At 45.5% G+C, this 20,379-nt stretch overlaps 1 protein-coding gene across 5 annotated transcripts in view; it reads left to right on the top strand.

The window, feature by feature from the left end:
- The first annotated feature begins 2,905 nt into the window (after positions 1 to 2,905).
- LOC146188540 (uncharacterized) overlaps positions 2,906 to 20,379 on the top strand; it is a 32,082-nt gene continuing 14,608 nt past the window's right edge. For 3 of the 5 annotated variants that reach the window (XM_084603139.1, XM_084603137.1, XM_084603141.1), the window contains exons 1-2: positions 2,906 to 2,963; positions 6,972 to 7,013. In XM_084603139.1, the coding sequence (XP_084459265.1) occupies positions 2,948 to 2,963; positions 6,972 to 7,013 (58 nt within the window). In that variant the 5' untranslated portion in view covers positions 2,906 to 2,947. The remainder of the gene's footprint in view (positions 2,964 to 6,971; positions 7,014 to 20,379) is intronic. The other 2 variants (XM_084603140.1, XM_084603138.1) reach the window with 1 other exon arrangement.

The following is a 20,379-nucleotide window of genomic DNA, read 5'->3' as shown; positions in this document are numbered from 1 at the left end:
TTCAGAACTAATATACACCGAGGTCGGAAAAAAGTGGGCTGACCTTTCTTGCTGCACATGAAAGGGAGGCATACCAACTATGATGCTAAATGTTACAATTTGACAATTGAAGTCGTTTCGAAAACGAAATATAGAAAAATCCGTTTTTTGAACATGTTGGTTTTAGGCCAGGCTAGAAAAGAAGCCATAAAAAGGGTGTTGCATTAGTTTGTTCTTTATCATGCTATGAAAGCTAAAACCGGTAACTTTTCTGGTATCATCGAAAACGTCTAAATGGCGTTCCGAAGCGCTTACTACGTCGTACCCTGCTTTGAATTTTTCGTATTTGAGATGATAGATATTTTTATTTAATGGAGGGCAATAAGTATTATACGGTTGCAGGAAAACATTAATATTTTGATGCAGGGACCATAAATTATTCAGGCTATTGCCGAGTAGCAGCAACAACCGAGAGCGCAGGTTATAAGAATGCATGCAGATAAGTTTGTTTTTAAGAGTAACTGTGATCATTTGGGGATCTCCAATATTATAAAAGCCACACGCATCATACTAGGGAACGCGATTAAAAATGGTATGCATTTCGAAAAGGGCCATTATGTATTAAACGTACAGCACTTAGTTCTCATCCTACGATCAACCTGTAACAACTTTTGATCAGCTTATGAGCCGCAGCTTTCAGAATATCATAACAAAGTATCTACCAACACTTCAAAGGTGAAAATATTTAAAATTATCACGATAAAAATGTTCCTTAACGCCTTCCCCACCACTCTATAACATCTTGCTCGGTGTTACTCGAAATTGGATAGTTTATCGGGCATTCATACATGACGCTTCTCGGTCCACATTTGTTTGCAGATATTTGGGCCTGCACTTATTTTGTGTATTGCTGCGGCAAGAAAGCCAATATAAATCTTTGAATCAATTTTTAAACACAGATGCTCTGTTATGTAGCTTCGCTGGTGTCGATGCAACACCTATAAAGAGAGAAAAAGAAATAGAATAGAAAGGCAGGGAGGTTAACTAGGTTATGCCCAGTAGGATACCCTACACATATGGAGGGAAAAAAAATGAAAAAGCAAGGAAAGAGTGGCAGGGAAAGTTTTTACGGGATTATATACAACTTGTTCGGTCGAAAAGCCATCGGCGGGGTTTTAGTAGTACCAGTGAGCAGCCTGTTGGAAGTATTCATGCCAAAAAATCCTGAGTGGTTGATAGGGTTGTGACGTCACAACCAGAAGACATCGTGCCTGAATTTAAAATATCCCGCGTTCATAATAAATCTATGAATAAATTTGTCACCGCTGGGGTTCAAACTCAGATTCTCCCCATGCCAAAGGGGCGCGCAACACATAGGCCAAGGAGTGTTGCTTGAACCAATCTTGCTGGAAAGGCACCTAGTGAACGCATTGTGGAGCGTATGACTTGCTAACATGTGTTCGGGGTATGTACTAATGCTACAGTAATAACCATTTAAAAATTGAAATGCGCTAAACAAAAACATCGCGCAACGAAAATATGTATAATTGGTTCACGGGAAGGGAAATGCGCAGTAACTGTCACACTTGTTCCTGCGGACACCTGACTTTCACTATATGGGAAGGGAGCAAGGTGGGAGTGAAAGTGGAAAGAGAGAAAGAGGAACCGTAGTGGATGGCTAAGGAGTAATTTCGACCATCTGGGGATATTTACCTTGCGTTGATGTTTTAATTATAGCAGGAGGATCTTACCATCACCAGATCTCACATTAGGCAAAGAGGAAGCAGTAGCATGGAAAAAGCTACAGACAAATATATACCCGAACCCAGTTCTAGCGCAAAATACGATCAGACCTATGCTCATTATGTAAAGAAAGGGGATCACTAGATGACATAATATGGGAATGTGCGAAGTCACCAGGCAGACTAAAATATAACTACAGAGAGCTGGGAGATCCTTCTGCGAAGCTCAGGCCCAAAAGCCCAAAGAGAAATTGTTCGACTGGCTGAAGATGCCGCCGGAGTCTAAAAACTACCGTCCTGCCGCACAGGCGACTGTCCTATCTTTCGGGTGTAACCCCCGAAGAAGGGGATATAGTCACTCTATTAGACAAACAAAAGTTATTTATCTCTATCTCTGCCAATGTAGGCGAAATGGGCAGGCGTTCATGTGCAGTGCGATGTTAGCGCACACTAAGGATCCCTTGATGTTTGAAATTACTCTGTAGTACATCACTATGTCATCTCTTTCTCTCTTTCCGCTTTCACTCCCACCTGCTTCCTTTCTTTTACGGCGCGGTTCTGGCGCCCACAGAACAAGTATAACACATACTGCGCCTTTCCGGTCTGTGAATAAGTTATCGTAATTATTGAAAGGCGGTGTTAAAGACGCTTCACGCCTACTCTTTATGCAAAGCTTCAGCCTCTGCCTAAGTTTTCTTGTTGAGGATGAATTTCGCAATTATTCCCCATTTAATTGTAGTAACTCTATGGAAGACAAAGAAAAGACAGAGCCACAGCATCACCATTTCCATCGCTTATCGCCGACATCCATCTCTCGCGCTGAAGCTCTGTTCTGCGACTAGCAATTCTATCCTGCTTTGCGCGAACTACTGGCAGCGCTAGACGTCGGACCAAGGTAATAAATCCTTATTTCAGAATAGCATTCCATAGGTAGGTATCACCCTGGTGGCATCGAAGATGGAACCTGACGCTTAATGCAAGTTTTGTTGCCCTCTGTTCAGTAAAGCAACCTTTACTTTAGAAAAACAACTAAATTACAAGTGCTCCATCTGATGGATGGGTGCCTTTTAGTGCTTTACATTCCCTATGAACAGCACAGAGGACCTTTGCTATAGAGAGGACGTGACCGATCTGACGTCAAGAGGGGCATTTACGAACATCGAAGAAAGTGCAGGTGGGTTCTGATCATTTCTATTCGATTTCGCCTTCGAAAGCACTGCAGACCCATGCCAGTATGCAAGTGTAAGTATAGTTGTGCACGGTCAATTATAACCGGAAATGACAATTTAAAGCAGGATTACAGAACAGGTGTAAACGAGGATTATTCGTTTTTTTTGTGTCTTAAAATACTGCAATTCGTGCGAGGCTTACGTACAGGCGGACGACAGAAACTGTAGCTGAATGAGATATCGATGCCTGTTTTTATAAGTGGCGCTGACCTATAGGTAGCACGGTTCCAACCCTTTTAATAAGGCGTATGAAGGCGTCTACGAAAAATAATTCCTAAATTTCTTCGATTAAGGTAATGAAACCAGTTTATTCTCGGCAGGTATGCCTGTAGCGCTAAATAATTAAAGGCAAATGTTTCTTTGGTGAATCAGTGCTTCACGAAATGCCTGAAAAGAAAAACTGCAAGTTCGGCCTTCCCTTACAGACACAACAAATTGCTGTAGGTTAATGTCACTTATATCTCCAAAGCCATGATAATATTTTTTTATATTTTCGTACTTCTATTCGGTACCCTATCGTGACCCCCGAACACACCAAGTTAGGGCAAATAGGACGAGTCCTTAAAAGCGGGTCGCACACTTTTGAGCTAACGTTAGACGGTCATTGTAATAAATAGAGCATCGGAGGTGGAAGGGATATGACGGGAAATTTGCGCTGAAGTGCCGAGCGGCGGCCCCATTGCTGCCCCGATGATTCATAGTATATTTCTTTGGAGGTTTTTCATATCATATCATAGATATGCTAAGTAACTCGGAGGGTGATTTGCATATAATGACTGGTGACCTAGACACCAAAAGCAAAAAAGTAGGCCTAAAATTAATATGCAGAAGACTAAGGTAGTAACAGGTTCGGGAAGAAACAGCAGTTTACAATAGGTAGCGAAGCGCTGCAAGTAGTAGGCGAATGTCTTTACTTTAGATGGGGAGTAGCATCAGACCCGGAACGTGAAAGGAAAATAACTAGAAGAATATGACTAACACGGAGTGCATAAGGCATGTTCTCGCAGAATATTACTACCAGCTTACGGGTATCGCTCATTCTTGTTACAGTTTTGTATCCACGTATGTGTTTAAAACGTGGAGGATAACAAAGCGTTTTACTTCAGTTGAGCATAACGCAGAGGACTATAGAACGAAAACTGTCAAGTGTAACGATAAGATGTCGAAAATAAGCAAAGTGGGCCAGAGAAATAATTCGGGTTAGTGACATTCTAGTGGAAATTGAGAAAAAATAAAGGCCATGACAGTTAATGTAGTGCGAAGAAAGGATAATCGACGGTAGCTAATGGTAACAAGTTGGATTCCAAGTGAAGGAAAGCGTAGCAGGGTGTGGAAAAAAGATAGGTGGGTGGATGATGCTAAGACATTGACAGGGGTGAAGTGGATGCAGCTAGCACAGGACGGGGTTATTTCAAGCAATATTTGAGAGGTGCTAGCCCTGCAGTAGTTTAATCCGTCTGATAGTAATGTTGAATAATGTACAGCGACCGTTTGCTTTGCTCGATATCACAAAATGTTTTCTAGCAATATTTTATAAATTAACAACAAAGAATGATGTGAAGGGGAGAGAACTATGGAAGAACACACTTTGTTGAAGGTCATCTCTCAATGCATTTTTATTAAGAGCACACTCAGGACTTGAAAATGGCAAGTAACAATGAATACAGGCACACGAAGCAACATTACCTAGAGCATTTGACATAGAAAGAGTTTGATAATAATAAGTGAAATGGTAATGTTCTGAGCACGTAGTCATGCTTTGCGTACAAGCGTACAATTAGGGAAACACTTATGCTCTCCATTGTGAGTGTGTGACATGACACCTGTGATCATTCGAATACGGGTATTATTGCTTATCGTCCATCGTGCACGTGCACATGCATATTTATAATCGTTTATTTAGTGGTATTTAAATGTGTGCCTCTGTTTTCTCGCACACACTCAGCGTAGAGACATAAGCTACGATATATACATGTATGACGAATTAAAGCAGAGCTAGGACACGCTGTAATCAAGCCGTGGCTGCCTGGCTAGGTGAATCTTGTAGACTTGCGTTTCAAAGCTGGCAGAAGCCATCTCACCTCTTGTGAGATGTTTTCAAAGAAGGGTTGCATTGTATTTTTGCGAAGTAGTGCTCTGAAAACACGCTAACGATATTTGGATAGATGAGGCTGTTTTCAATAATCCCCTGTGTATTCTTTTTACCACCACTGAAATGGCGCAACACTAGCAGTAAAAACTTACGCGCATTAACACTACTCTAGTATTTTCGCTCATTGCTGCTGTAGTATCACACTTCCAAAGTATGTTACTGTTTTTGGGTAATCTGTTAGAATTCTGGCCATATGTGTATTTTTCGTTTACTGTCATGAAGTAACGAGTTATAAGCTTTGTAGTGTTTGTAACTTTTGTTATATTTGCCTTTGCGAAGCAGTGTAAAAGGAAAGTAGCACGCAGACCAGAAACCATAGGAAGTTGACAATGGGTCTGGTAACCAACTGAATTGTTTGGTTAGTGAAGTACGTTTATTTCCTTGATTGTATGTTCAAAACCGGATGTGAGTGGTTAGATCACTATTAGTTCGCGGTTAAACAGTGTTGCAGGTAAGCACGAGAGAGAATGCATTTCCGTAATGTGGGTAGGAGCCCTTCTGCTTGTGAGCATCACACATGAGATGATCTGGGTAGTCGCAGAGCAATAGTTGTAGCTAGGCTAGCTTTTCTATATTCAGAAAAAATGCAGCTCATTGAAGAACTGAGGGTTCCAGCTGGGCATTGAAAACAAAGAGCTCGAGGTGTCCAAGGAATCAAACTAAGAAATGCTTGTACCTCGACGTGTTAGAGGATGTTCAAAAAAAAGGAATACATTGTATGAGCACGCAATGAATGAGAATTTTGTATTTTAGAAGAAGATTAGCTATTTTAGCAATCCGCGTCATTCGCGTTTTGACAGCTGACAGAGACCATGTGATGTCAGTTGCACGAAAATCATGCTGCTTGGCTCATGCACATAATATGCCACTGCGCACGCCGGTAGAGATACGGAGCTTTCCCCAGTAGAGAACGAATGAGCAAATAAAGTGGGGTACATGCGGTATTAGCACACGGGAATAGAAGAGGGGGAGGGGTGGCTTATGATGTCACAGGAAGGCTTAAAGTCTTGTCCCTATTCCGTGATTTAGAGGCGAAGGAGAAGCAGCCTGGTTGCACTGCCGCATCTCAGTAGTACAATTTCGACTTTCATTCTATAGAGTTTTTAGCCTTTTTTGGCTATTCTCGCTCGTGCTTTCGGACAATTCGCCGCGGAAGTGGGAGATTATTCTGCAGCCGAATAAAAATACTCTCACCACTAGGTCTTGTTGGTGCCAGCACCCTACAGCCTCCGTGGCGCCCAAAAGCATCATATTGTTTGTGAGGTGTACAATCATAGCAGGCCGGTGGTGTTGATTTCTCCATTGGAAAAAATCTTCAGCTAAAGCAATGCTTAACATGCACAAAAACGTGACGCATTTCGCAAAGTTTTATTGATGTGTTTTTTCTGTTTTATTAAGTAATTCGGCTTCGAGGTCTGCTGTCTTTTTGTGCCCTTTATCATTGAGATATGCTTTACACAACGTCACGGCTGATACCTAGAAGCTAACCTTATTTTCTATACCCGCTAAGAAGAGTTCGTACAAAGAGGGCCAACAAAGAAAAATATAAATGAGGAAAGAAAATGAATCGCGAAATAAAATGTCCTGTATTGTTCAAGCATCTTGGAAACAGCTTGGAGTGTCAAAACTTGCTACGCGACCGCTCGCGATGTACCGAAATACTAGCGCTACATGTGGGATTTAACGAAGCATTTGTAGCGGCACTGCCCTCAGCAACCGAATAAGATATTCAAAAATTATCCTTACTGACAAAAGTTAGTTTTGATAAATGTACCATCAAGTTGCCTGCGTGCATTGCCGTTCATTTATGTAACCATTAGGACGCATTATGTGAGGCATTTTTTTGTCAACTCGTCGCTATATTTGCAGGTGCCGGCATCCTTTTTTGGATAGCTGTGGTGAACATCACAGGTAATCTCTCCTGATAACTGGGTCTAATATCTATGAAAACATCGCAGCCAGAGACAATTGCAATACTCGTTTCATGTATGATTTAAAACATACAGCATAACCTATGAAAATGTTCTTTTACGGCACTGCTACACGGAGGTGACAGCCTACTAGAGTTTGCTGCAACAGAAGTGCATGCATTGTTGGGAAATTATGGCAGCCGAATTGCGATATATAGCTTAGCCGATATGTCTGAGACTGAAGGAAAGAATACTGAGCAAACAATTAATCCCACAGAGTTGGCTGCATTCCCGATCATTGTTACACTAAAGAGCTTATAGCTGGTGCAGCATTGACAGTTACTTTGAGCCTATGGCGATGCACAAGCTATGCATACGTCGGTTGGCCCTAATAAATATCACCGCAAAATGTTGCTGCTTTTCAAAACTTTAGCATGCTGGGAGTAAATCGAGGGCCAAAGTATGCATTCCAGGGTGCGCAGGCCGAATGCTTAAACTCATGACCCCTTTGTTTTCATCGCAAACACTATGCAAGGTGCGAGTAAAGACACGATGACGTGGTCAGCTGTTGCTTCTGCGTGCGAAATCTAAGAATTCCTCATGATGTTCCTCAAGGATAGTTAGAAGGTAGAAGTTAACGCACAAATTGGGACTAGTTTGTACGTACAGTTCAGTTCAGTTCAGTCGTTCAGTCGTGTCCGACTCTTCGTGACCCTATGGACCATGTCACGCCACGCCCTCCGGTCTCTCACTATCTTCCTAACATCACATAACGTCATCTGCAGTGTCTCGAGGATGCCATCAAACCATCGCGTTCGCTGCCTACCCCTTCTCCGGCGACCCTCAACCTTTCCCAACATCAAATCTTTCTCCAGCGACTCCTCTCTTCTCATCAGATGACCAAAGTAGCTGAGCTTTAACTTTAGAATTTGGCCCTCCAATGAGCAGTCAGGGTTTATGGTCGACAATATCGACTGATCTGATCTTCTGGCAGTCCAAGGAACTCTCAAGAGTCTTCGCCAGCACCACAATTCAAACGCGTCAGTTCTTCGGCGGTCAGCCTTTTTCACAGTCCAACTCTCGGGGAGGAGGGTGTGGAAAGTGAGGAGATTGGAGGGCGACAGGGCATGAAAAGATGCTCCAAGTTTGCATAGTCTTCTGGGCAATTTGGGCATGCAGGGGAATGTATGATTCTGTATAGAAAAGATCGGGCAGGAGTAAGCAGTGTATTTAGTTGTATGCGTCTAAGAATGCGGATTTGCGTGGTAGTGAGAGATTTATCAGGAAAGGAAGTGTACGGAGAGTTTCTCTAATGTTGTCGTAGTGAACGTTGATTTCTTTTTTGTAGTGAAGAGTAGTGTCCCACGTTGATGGATAAGGCCAGGGAAGCCCAGGCGCCCGGTGTTGAAGTTGGCGGGCGAGGCGATGCACTACCTCATTGCCTGGGAATCCAGCGTGACCTGGAATCCACCTCAGTGTTACAGTGGGGGGACGTAGTTTGGTAAGAGCTCTGTGTAGATCATCGTGTAGTTCTTCAGGAATGCAACCCGTGTGAATGGCGCGTATAGCTTGTATTGAATCAGTGTATATGGTATATCCTGAAGGGTTAGGGGGTGCTTGTGCGAGGTCTTGAATACTGGTAACTATTGGTAGGGTCTCGAGAGTCGTTGTAGGAGGAGGATCTATTTAAGGACCGAGGGTATGCGTCACTACATCGCTACAACTCTGAATTGAGCAAGCAGCCGCTCGGACGCTAGTTCGTGATGCATCTGTGTAGATGATCGTGGAATCTGTTGGGTGAACATGGTTGGAAACGCGAGCGTAACGTCTGCCTGTGTTAGTGTCGGGTGCAACGTTTTTTGGAATGGGGATTATTCCGAGGTTATCCGGGAGCGAAGAAGGAGGGGTAATTATAGGGAGGTCTATAGGTTTGAGTGAAACCTGCTGCAGTATCCAATGTCCTTGTTTGGTGCTAGAAAGACGTGCCATTTGCCGGTCGCGATGTTGTTGTATGAGGTCTCCCAGGGGCAAGAACAGCCCCGTATAGTATAGGCGCTACGTGGACGTATGCACAGGGACGTTAAGGGTGGCCTTGTACAATATGTGAAGCGCAACCTCAATCTGATATCTTTGGCGACAAGTTAGTGTAAGGTAAGGAATCCTACATAAAATTTTGCTAAGTGCTAATGCGTGGACAAGCTGCCTGACTTGACCCTCGCGTAGCCCGGCGTGCTTATTGACTATGCCGCGAACTAGATGCGTAAGCTGATTGCAAACTTTAACGGTTGTAGATACATTGGCCTGATTGGTTGACTCATGGATATGAAGTCCTAGGATCCGGCAGGATGATACACGAGGGATGGGGTGACCTGCCATTGTGAGACTGATCAGCTGGTTATGTTGGCGTTGATAGCGAGTTTTTGCAATCAGCAGCAATTCGGATTTTTCAGGTGTGGGAGATAGCCCTACTTTATCAAAGTAACTAACGACTGCATCAATACCTTGCTGTAGGGTCTCCTCTACTGCTCCAGGAGACCCAGAAGTGCACCAAAGAGTAAGGTCGTCTGCATAGAATGTGTGTTTTAGGTTTGGGATAGACGCTAAAATACGAGATAGAGGAGCCATTCCAAGGTTAAAAAGGGTGGGTGACAGAATAGCGCCCTGAGGAGTACCACGTGTGAGGGAGAAAGGATCAGATATCGAATCGGGGAGACGGAACTTGGCCATACGGTTGCGGAGAAATGCTGTGAGGTAGCCATACATCTTTGGACCACAGCCAGTAGAGGAAAGGATGTTTAATAGAGGATCGTGGGCAAGGTTATCAAAAGCTTTTCGCACATCAAGGGCCACTGTGGCTTGGATCTGGGAAGTGGGCGGAGGGTCAAATTCAAATTCGTGCATGAGGAGAAAAAATAGGTCCTGAGTAGACACACCTTTTCGGAAGCCAATTTGTTGAGGGGGAAAGAAATCTATGGGTTCAAGATGAGTCTCGAGCCGATTGAGTCCCATCCGCTCCATGGTTTTTGCCAGGCATGATGTTAAAGAAACGGGGCGGAGGATTTGAAGCGCAGTTTTTTTGACTGACTTTGGAAGTAGGGTTATAAGTGATTGTTTCCAAGATGCTGGGAGTGTGCTTTCTTCCCAATGTAAGTTTATAACGCTCAGAAAATGTTCTTTGGCCTTGTCAGAGAGATTTCGAATGAGTGAGTATGTAATCTGGTCTTCACCTGGGACTGACTTCCGCTTTAGCTGTTCTAGCACCCAGGCGAGATCCCAGAGGGTAAACGGCTGATCGAGTTCTACATTGGAAGCACCAGTGTACGGAGTATAAAGGCTGGGTAGGGGAGGAGGAATGTAGAGATCGCGGAGTTGGGCTGTTAAGGCATCCGCGCCTAGTTGAGAATAGTGCTTCTCGAGAGTGGGAACAGGCGCCGGTTGAGGCCCGAGTAGTTCTCTGAGTAAATGCCAGGTTCTTTTTTGATTTAGTGTGCCGTTAATGGTGTTGCAAATTTTGTTCCATTCATTGGTGTCAAGTGTAACGCAGTGTTCTTTAACCTGTCGCGTCAATTCGGTGACTCGGTCGGAGAGGCGAGCATTGTTGGACTGAGTGCGAAGAGTGCGCAAGAGTCGTTTCCGCCTCTTCCAGATACGTACAAGGTAAGGGTCCGGATGATCTGACGGGGCTGAAGTGGAACTCTTCTGCGTAGCTTGTTTCTGAGCATGTTTGAGTGCTTTTGTCCAGCTCTGAAGACTGCCAGTAGTATGAGAGGTGTCGCGTATAGTGCGAAAGGTATTCCAGTTTGTGTGGGAAATTTTACGTTTACACGGACGGGTACGGCTGTGGACAGTGATGTTAATGTAATTGTCGCTGAGCAATTTTTCATCTGTAACTTGCCAGGTGACCTCTCGCAGTTCGCGGCCCACTGTGAGGTCTGGCATGGTGGATTGTTGGTTCCATTAACCTTCCCAGGTAATGGAGTTTGGGGTGTTAAAAACAGTTAATTGAGCTCCGTTTAATGCGTCGTTGAGTATACGGCCAGGTCGGAAGGTGTGTGGGTAACCCCCGATAACGTGCGGGGCATTAAAATCCCCACCTATCAAGAAGTCGGAGTCTCGAAACAATCTTGAAGTAAAGTGCATTAGCGGTTTTAAAAGCGTGTACTCTGTAGGAGAGTTATAAAAATTTAGAATGGATAAAGGGCGAGATAAGTGATGAGAATACAGTGTAAATGCAATAAGGTGACGCTCAAGACGACTGGGGACTTCAATGGCCTCAAATCGGATGTCCCGACGAATATAATGCTCACTAATGGGGCACAGTCGCTGTCATGCGCTGCATGCAGGGCACGGTAGCCCGGAATACCTTTAACAGCACGCGATTCTTGAATGAGAATGACGTGGGGCTGCGAGGGTAAAGTCAGGAGCCATTGGATAAACAGTGTTCGATTGGTACTCAGGTTTCTGCTATTCCACTGTAAAATGTGTATGTGATTGTTCCCTGCCATTCTTAAGCTACGTTAGCGCGCTTCTCGGGAGGGACAGAAGAGGATGCAGCAGTTGCTTCAGGGGATGTAGATGGACGGGGCCGTTTAAAAGAATAATTTAGGAAATCCATGCGTTCGTCATCCTGCAGGAGATTGCTAAGGAGGGTATGCATGAGTTCGAATGCTTGGCGAATGGCGGAAACTTCTTCTGCAAGGTACCAGATAATAGGGTCATTTCGATCTTTTATGTGGCGCATATAATTCTCAGATGTGATAACTGGTGTGGAATCGGAAGATGTATAAGAGAAAGGTTTGGGAGGGGAAATGGGAAGTGGCGGGCTCGGCTTACCCGGTGGTGGGAGCGTAGCTGGCTTGAGAAGCGGACGTGGGGCAGCTGGCAGTTCTTGAACTTCTTGATGCCAGACATTGGTCCGAGGGGGTGGTGCCGTCTCTTGATTTGCCTGTGACAGAGAGGGGAAGTCCTCGCGAGTCGGAGGATGATGGGGTGGCATATTCTTCTTGCCAGGGGGACGAGACATCGTTTATCGCGTAGTCAATAGTCGCTTTGTAGTGGGATGCTGGGAATTAGATGGCTTTTTCTGTTCTTGGACAGAAGGTTCCAGCTATTCCCTGAGACTCTTCCTTCGGTCATATGCAGCCTTGTGGCTCTTTTGGTCTTGTTGTTTCTGTACAGGGCAGGTGAGGTCAAAAGTTGGGTGGGTTCCACCGCAGTAGAAGCAATAGGCGGAGCAACGATGTGGTTCATTTGTTGGCTGAGCTGGGCTGAGCAGTTGGGGCAGCGTTGATATGTCCGAGGGTGAGGGCAGCTCAGCAGCCGATGACCATATTCACGGCACCTGCTGCACTTCAAAGCATTTGGTCTTTCAGGCTTGCATCTGTACAAGACGCGGCGGAACAGAATTTGTCGAGGTACATGGGTGCCTTCAAAAGTTATTAATACAGACTCGGTCTGTCCCATCATACGAGCGGACAGGATCGTCGCATGCCATGATTCAAGGCTTTCTAAAAGTTCGGCTTCTGAAAGACCTTTCTCGATTCCATGAATTACGCCCCGGCATGATGCCACCAGGGCCGTCATGTAAGATTGGTTGGTTGGTTGGTTTGTGGGGTTTAACGTCCCAAAGCAACTCAGGCTATGAGAGACGCCGTAGTGGAGGACTCCGGAAATTTCGACCACCTGGGGTTCTTTAACGTGCACTGACATCGCACAGCACACGGGCGCCTTGCTTTTCGCCTCCATCGAAAAGTGGCCGCCGAGGCAAGAAAAAAAAAAAAGATGTTATGAGTTTTGGCTCGGATGGATAACGAGGAAAGTGCTGCTACCTTTTGGGTGGTCAATTCGTTGGGGGTCTTCAGAAGGATGACATTCTGGTGGTATTTGATTTGTAGAGTCAGAGCCTGTCGCTCATGTGGCGCCAAGTCTGCTGCTGAGGAAATTTCTTGAAGAATTTCGTAGGGTTTAACCTGGGAGATATTGAGCGTACTTGGTGCCCTGATTACGACAGTTTTCAACGTTGAGAAATGTGTCACCGGAATCTTTTGTTTGCCTTTCCTCTTTGGGGTAATCCAGTCAGACGCGTCAAAATCAGAAGTATGAGCGCGTTCTTCTCTGGCGTCTGAGGCATTGGCGCGTGCTTCGGCAGCGTGGGCACCTGTTTCTACAGGAAATTCATCGACGGCACGTGGCGGCGGCGGTGCCGTTGCCATGGTAATACAATCGAGATCCGTGGCAAGGCTTAGCGAGCCTCGGGCATCATCGGAACATATATGGTCGGTTCTTAGCCAAAAAAGCTATCAAATTCAGCACATGAGGAGTCAGAATGATCCCAGGTACTTGCCGAATGACGTGAGTTGGGCAATGGAGGTCCCAGGGTTGATTGTCTGGAAAAACGACGGTAAATTCCGGAGCTCGATGTTCTGCCGTTTGTTCTAGGCGACGCCACCTAGCGGGACCACCTCTGTTTACTATGAGGGCGACCCCATTCCTTCTCTTGGATTCGTGCCCACAATAAAAGACATAATGATCGCCGGAGTTAAATTCTCCCATTCCGGTCCACTTGAGCTCGCTAATACACACGATATCAATGTTCAATCTGTCCATTTCTCGCTTGACGACATCCAATTTACCTTGCGTCATAGATCGTACATTCCATGTTGCTATGTGATATATCTCCTTGCAACATCGGACTTTCCGGTCGCTTCCCGACACATCCACAACTGAGCGTCCTTTTGGCTTGAGCCCAGCCGCTTCATTCGTCCTGGAGCTACTAGGAATCGCCCTTTGTTCATCCCCAGTAACATGTGGGACGCCTTCCAACCTGGGGGGCTCATCTTCCGGCGCTATATCATTAATGGTATTGGGACTGGCCATAGGGTTTTCTTGGCAGGAAATACTGGGTGGGTTGCCATTACCTTCTCCAGTGAATCACATTTTGTCAGAACTCTCTGCCGTGACCTATCTATCTTGGGTGGCCCTACACAGCAGAGCTCACGACTTCATCGAGTTTTGCAAGCCCCTCCGCCACGACAAGGCAGCGATCCATGAAGGGGAGTTTGTACGTACAGCATAGATAAACTTCTCAGTAGCGGGCGCCTTGATAAATTCCACACTTTTATTAACCAGGAAGCTTATATGAGACCCAAAGGAGACTACTCCACTTTTGAACCCATCCGGATGTGAATAACACTTCCCTTTCGGGCAGTGCTGCTGCTGAGGGTTCATTGTCTTTCTGCAGCTTATCAAAAAGGGCATACAATAGGGAGTCTTCTTAGTGAGCTTACGCCGAAATATGACGACGACGGTGACTCAAGGCTCGTGGAAAATCTGGCGACATTATGGTGCGGAGCGGGCGTTCATAGGAGCTAGCAAACGTAGAGCGTTGCTATCGCTGAATACCTCGAATTGATGTGTACATGTAGTGAATATATTTTGAGCTAGGCCAGATGGTAGCGACGAATTTTTTTTCGGCCGTCAGCGACATAGCTTAGGCTTTGAACTAGGAGCGGTTGTTTTACGCGAGAACTTCTTCAATCTGCCCCTTTATGTATAAAAAAAAGGTCCACCTTTCTTGGATGTGTATAAATTTAAGACTGCGCGTTTGGTTACAGGACCCTAGAGCAAGAGACAACAATGCTGAAAATGTTTGAAGGTTCTTCTTGCGGCGCTTAATAATAAATAGCACATTTACGGTTGTCAGCTGGGGGAAGGGTTTTCATATGCATGTTAAATTTCAGACCAATAGGGGTTAATACAAGCGCACTTTAGAAAATTTGCGCTCAGTTTTGTCATAGATTGGCGGGAGAATTTGTGCGGATTTATGCAGAAGGTTAACCTCTATTCTTGCTTACAATAAAATAGGAGCTTCTATCAGGTGAAATCGCTTTTAACTGATTTCAAGATTAGCTATGACGATGCAGTAGTCTATGGCACTGTCTAGTGTTCTAAAATTTAATGCAAGGCTAATGATATTGTTACGAGGTTTATTTACACGTATGATGTTAGGATGGGCAGGATGTTATTACACCAAAAGCGGGCAGGCTCAGCTTCCTCTTCCTCTTCTGCCTTCCCGCTGCATCTTATCTTCTTCCAGTACAGGACCGCGAAAAGTGCGTGCACTTCCCCCTCCCTGCGCAGACGATGCCCGCTGGAAGAATCAAGGTTCATCACGTTGATACAGTGCTTCATGAGGGCCATGTGAACTATTTGAATCTTCTGAGAACGGCGACCTTGGGTGGTCAGGCGATAGACTAAAATGTTGATTGCATTGAGGTATAAGAGCAAACGAAAGGGCTAGCATACTGATGTAACAGTTTCTGGGACAAGCCGCGCTTGCGCAACGGCGTCAAAAGCTACACAGAGAAATCAGGAGCCTAATGAACATCTTCGTGACATTGTCGTAGCGTCGCTTGTAGCGGTCCTGGGAGGACAGGGTGCGAAGTCAACGAGCTTCTTTAACCAAAGAGAAAGTATGCACTAATGAAGTTTCCGCAGGGATTGAGAAGGGTAAAAACATGTCCAGAATACTTCGTGTAAGTCGAACGTAAAGAAAAATATGGACTGGTTGCCTGTAGTTTGTTGACTAGCAGTGTTGAATCGATATGTTATAAACGAGAGGACTGCATTCCAGTTTTCGAGGCGGGAGTTGACATACATTGCGAGCATATTGCTATGGGTACGATTAGTGCGTTCAGTAAGACCGGTTGTTTGTGGGTGGTAAAGGGTTGAATAGTAAAAACAGCGTGAGCAGAGGCGAAGAACTTCTGCAACTGCTGGAATTACCTGTCACCAACGGTCATGTATAACGCACGAGGAGGCTGATGTCGAAGAATGGTGAACCGTAGCAGAAAGGCTGTGATATCAGAAGCAGTGACTGACTGCAAATTACGAGCGCTGCGACGGAGAACAACAACGAGAGAGTAATGACAAGGACAGGCGCTACTATCAACTGAACGTTTATTCGAAGAACACAGATTAAATACTCGCAGAAGACAACCAAAGGCACATGCGCTTCACAGATTTTTCCTAGGTATCCATCCGCCTGTCCTTGTCATTACTCTCTCGTTGTTGTTCTCCGTCGCAGCGCTCGTAATTTGCAATCATGTACCAACTAGCTCAACTTTCCGTATTAGTGACTGACTCTATGGCAGCAGTTTCACAGTACCGCGTAAGGCAGTCTACGCACTCTATGACCCAGCGGGTTTGGCTGATTGAACGTGGAAACGGTCCTAGAAGGCCATTACCCGCCATTCAGACTAAGGATTGCGGTGCTATAGGCTGAAGATGATCTGTTGGAGAGCAGTTTGGGTGCTTGAAACGCTGGCACTGGAGGCAGCCGGCGACATAAAGTTGAATAGTTTGACACATGTTTGGCAAATAAAAACGCTCCTTAGTCCTGTGTGTCGTCCTGGGAAAACCTAAGTGTCCAACCGTCCCATTGTCGTGTATTATCCGAAGAACCTGACACCGAAGACTTGTAGGAACTTCCAGAAGAAATTGCGCACCTACTGTCGAGTATTGTTTGCTGTATGGTAGACCATCACAAATGCAGAATGAGGTCTCAGGGTTCCGGGATCTTGCTGCATCAAAAAGCGGGGCGAACGCATTGTCGTTGCGTTGTGTAATTTTGAATTCACTAACATCGGGGAAGGAGTGTTACGCACTTTCCGCGGTCCTGTATTGGAGGAAGATAATTTGCTGAATGTTCGGGCCATGAGCAGTGGAGCATCGCATGTCCCAAGCAGGCGTAACAGAATGATCATAGCAGGCAGAAGATGAACCATTGTCTGCCAAGGAGGTGCCACTGTAGATGGGTATGACGTGGCCGCCGATATCTTGATGCCTCCGAAGCTCTTCGTGGAGAATCTCTCGAATTGTATCTGGCATGCTCGTCGCTTCAGGCACATCCACACTGGCGACAGTTGTGACATTCGGGAACCGACCAAACTTCGGGATGATACGGTATAGCATCAAACCTTCAAACGTGTGATAGTGTCGTATTACATCAGCGATGGTATTCAAATCATCCTTGCTGATGAGAAAGCTGTACACGTCCTCCGCTGTTCCTTTGAGTAGGTGGCTAACTTTGTCTTCCTCAGTCGTCCGAGCATTAACTATTCTGCACAGCTTGATGACTTCTATGTAATTTGTGCAAGTCTCCCCCGGTACCTCCTCTCGCTGAGCCCGTCAGTTCGGCGTTCTTTTTTATAGCATCGGCACCGCCAAATCATCTGGCTTTCATTTCTTCTATGAAGCGATTCCAGGTGGTAAGGGATACTTCATGATTGTGTATCCATGTTAGCGCCGTTTCTTTGAGTGAGAGTACCACATTTACCAAATTGGTCTGTGCATCCGAGTGGTTGGATTTGCTCACCCGATTGTAGCCGCTGAGCCAGCAATCCACGCCTTCCCCATATTTGCCATAAATGTAACCGGGGTCCCGATAAGGCTGTGTGGTGGCCGGTTGAGCTGCTGGCATTGACTGCGTTGGGTCATTGCTTGCGCCATTTCAGTCCGCGGGGGGGGGGGGGGATGTCCAGGTGTTGTTCTGCTACGGCGGTGTAGGCGAAGTTCACTGATGATCTACCCGGCACCTCAACCACAGCTGTTACAAGGTGTATTTACACCGTGGATGTTAGGATGAGCTGGATGTAAACACACCGACAGCAGACAGGCTCTACTGCCTCTTCCGCCACACCTTATCTTCCTCCAATGCAGGACCACGGTATGTGCGGGACAATATTACCTGTGATACTAGAAATATTCTGTAACTTTAAGCCTGCAGCAATACTCACTAGAACGTCGCTGGTGCGCAGCAGAGATAACATTGCTTTTAACGTGCTGAATTTGGCCTTTGTCGTCTTCTTTCGACGCATTCACTTCAGGTTCTGTTGAAGACATCCAACGCTCTTCAAGTGCATCGCTAAGTATATAAGAGTGCATGCAGAGCCCTTCTGTCTCCAAGGAGAAGTACGGGATATACATGCTTCTTTATCTCGATCAAGCAACCGTATTGATACAGATCATATATATACCATGCTTCTTTAGTTGTACAAGTGTCACCCAAGTCATTATTGGCTGGATGAAAACTTCACAATGCACATCTATTCTTCCAGTGCAATGGCTTGGCAGCATCGAGGCAGGCTTAGAAGTCTCGGCTGGTTGCCGGTCGTATATGTCATTAACATTGCGATATTATCGCTATTGCTCTAATGAGAAACTGGATTTACCGGATTTTCACGGTGGCGAAAAGCATTTACTGTGGCTTTCAAGAGGAGTGTGGGAGAGTATTTTGCCTGGCCTGGGTAGCACTTGTTTGATGTCGAATATTCGCTGGGTGATTTAGGGGTGATTTCTGCACTGTAGTTGGCGAATACACAAACATGTCGAATGCGTGCTAGATTGTGCAGAAATGTAATCACCGTGTCACGGCTGTGGAATCGTTTTTTTTGGACGATTATTATGAAATCTGTGAGCTGGGGTGCCGGCTTCCAATTCGGTCCAAAATCAACGGGATGCTTGCTTCGATGACGCTTTTGCCGGCCTCGATGCCGCTCGTGCTTACTGGGACAATACGCGTGAAGAGCGGGAAGCTGACGCCTAAATCAAGGACTCTAGAGAAAGGTGGTTAGTGTCGTTGGAGGTATGTGGTCGTCAGTGTAACGTGTAACAAGATCGCTCGATGTTCACTCAGGAAGCTGATACCCGAAATCAGGTCGCGGGGACATTGATGCAGGCCCGCAAAGCCAACAGGGCAGGAGTGTACGTTTGCTATATTTTCATGCATGGCCAAGAAGGGTAAAGAGGTAGCCACTCTTAGTAGGATCAGAGAGCCAACCGATGGTGGCGTGCTTTGGCACAGCTCAGCGCCAGAGGGTGAATTGATAGCCTAGCAGTCGGCGGTAGTTTTTGCGAACGCAATAAACGTAACTCGCGCTGCTTTCTTGAGGTCAGCGGCAAGCGATGACCAGTTGAACAGTAAGCGCCAGTGTGAACGAAACCAGTAACCAACCAACAGCAAACAATGTAATATCTGTATTTCATGTTCTCGCATTGCATAAAGGCCTGGGAGCTTGATAACGGCTTTGTCGTGTACTAGGATAGCATGTGGGACACTGTAATTTTGCAGGCCGGCGATGTCAGTGTCCTTCTATCGCGTCGTCATTGAGATTGTCCTCGTGTGGAGTTGACTAATCTTACGGCTTCTTGTATTTAATAAGAAGATGATGTTCGTCGTTTAAAAATTCACTACCGAAGGTTGCTGTCTTCTGTTTTTCTCTGCTGTGGCTTCGGTGCCTTCCCCGACCAGCGCCTTTTTTAATTTACAATGCCAGCCGAATCGCCCGCTTCGCAGTGGGAGCCATCGGCAAACCTCACTTCAGTTAGTTGGCGCGATGCGGCGCTACCTTTAGCGTATGGATCTTGATTTATGCTTGCATCCGGGTGCACTGCGGTGGAGTTCTGGTGACCTGTTACTCTCGTGCACCCAGGCCTGCCAGATTGTTGCTTCACACCTTTTCTCTTGCAGTTCTCACTTCATCTGTGATGCGGTGCTTTTTCAAATGCCTATAGCGTGGAGCGGCAAATTGACTCGCGATTGGCACAGGTGGCTATGGCGTACGCTCCGCTTATCGCTAGAGCATGATGGCTGATATCCTTGGCACATCGTTCGAGGTGTTTTCATCGCACTTGCTGTACTTTGGGAGACGAATGAAGCGTTCTAAGGCATTACGACTGTTTGCTTCGCCCTCAGACGCATTTCGCTCATGAAGTTCAATGCTTTCTGCGTTCATTTGCGTCTCTGCCTGATTTAATCGTTTCTCACTTGAACAATGTTTTTTTTTGCGTCTGTTATTAGCCAGCTAGCTTGAACATACCACAAATGAACCCTCTCAGTGCAACTGTTGGAAGAGAGATGCCAAGCTGATAAATTAATTGATACTCTGGAAGCGCTGCAGTGTAATGCATTCAAAATGGAGTTCCCTTTCTTCGTCTCAAAATTATTTCATCTGGAGACTACTGCGTCCAGAGAAAATGTGTGTCGCCGTAACAATGACGCCACATCCTGGAAAAAGTAGACCTATGTCTTAGAATATAGTGATAGTTAACAGTTTCTGAAAATGCCTTGTGGTGAAGGTTTATGACGCTTTTATTTCATTCTGCCGTTTTAATTACTATGCATCACTAATTTCAAGAAGATTTAGGACGCCTTTATTTCATTCTTTTCTTTTCCTTACTAAGCATCACTAATTCGGAAATCAATATATCAAAACATTTTATAACTACCTGATCCCTCTGATTTCATATTTTTACCCAGGGGTTTAAGTGCCAATGCCGAAATGTTTTAGTTTTTAGGTAAAAGAATA

This window comes from Amblyomma maculatum, chromosome 5 (assembly GCF_055883805.1).
Source record: "Amblyomma maculatum isolate TAMU_Amacu chromosome 5, ASM5588380v1, whole genome shotgun sequence".
NCBI lineage: Eukaryota > Metazoa > Arthropoda > Arachnida > Ixodida > Ixodidae > Amblyomma > Amblyomma maculatum.
The sequence above is the reverse complement of the archived record's forward strand: the minus strand, read 5'-3'. Positions and strand labels throughout refer to the sequence as shown.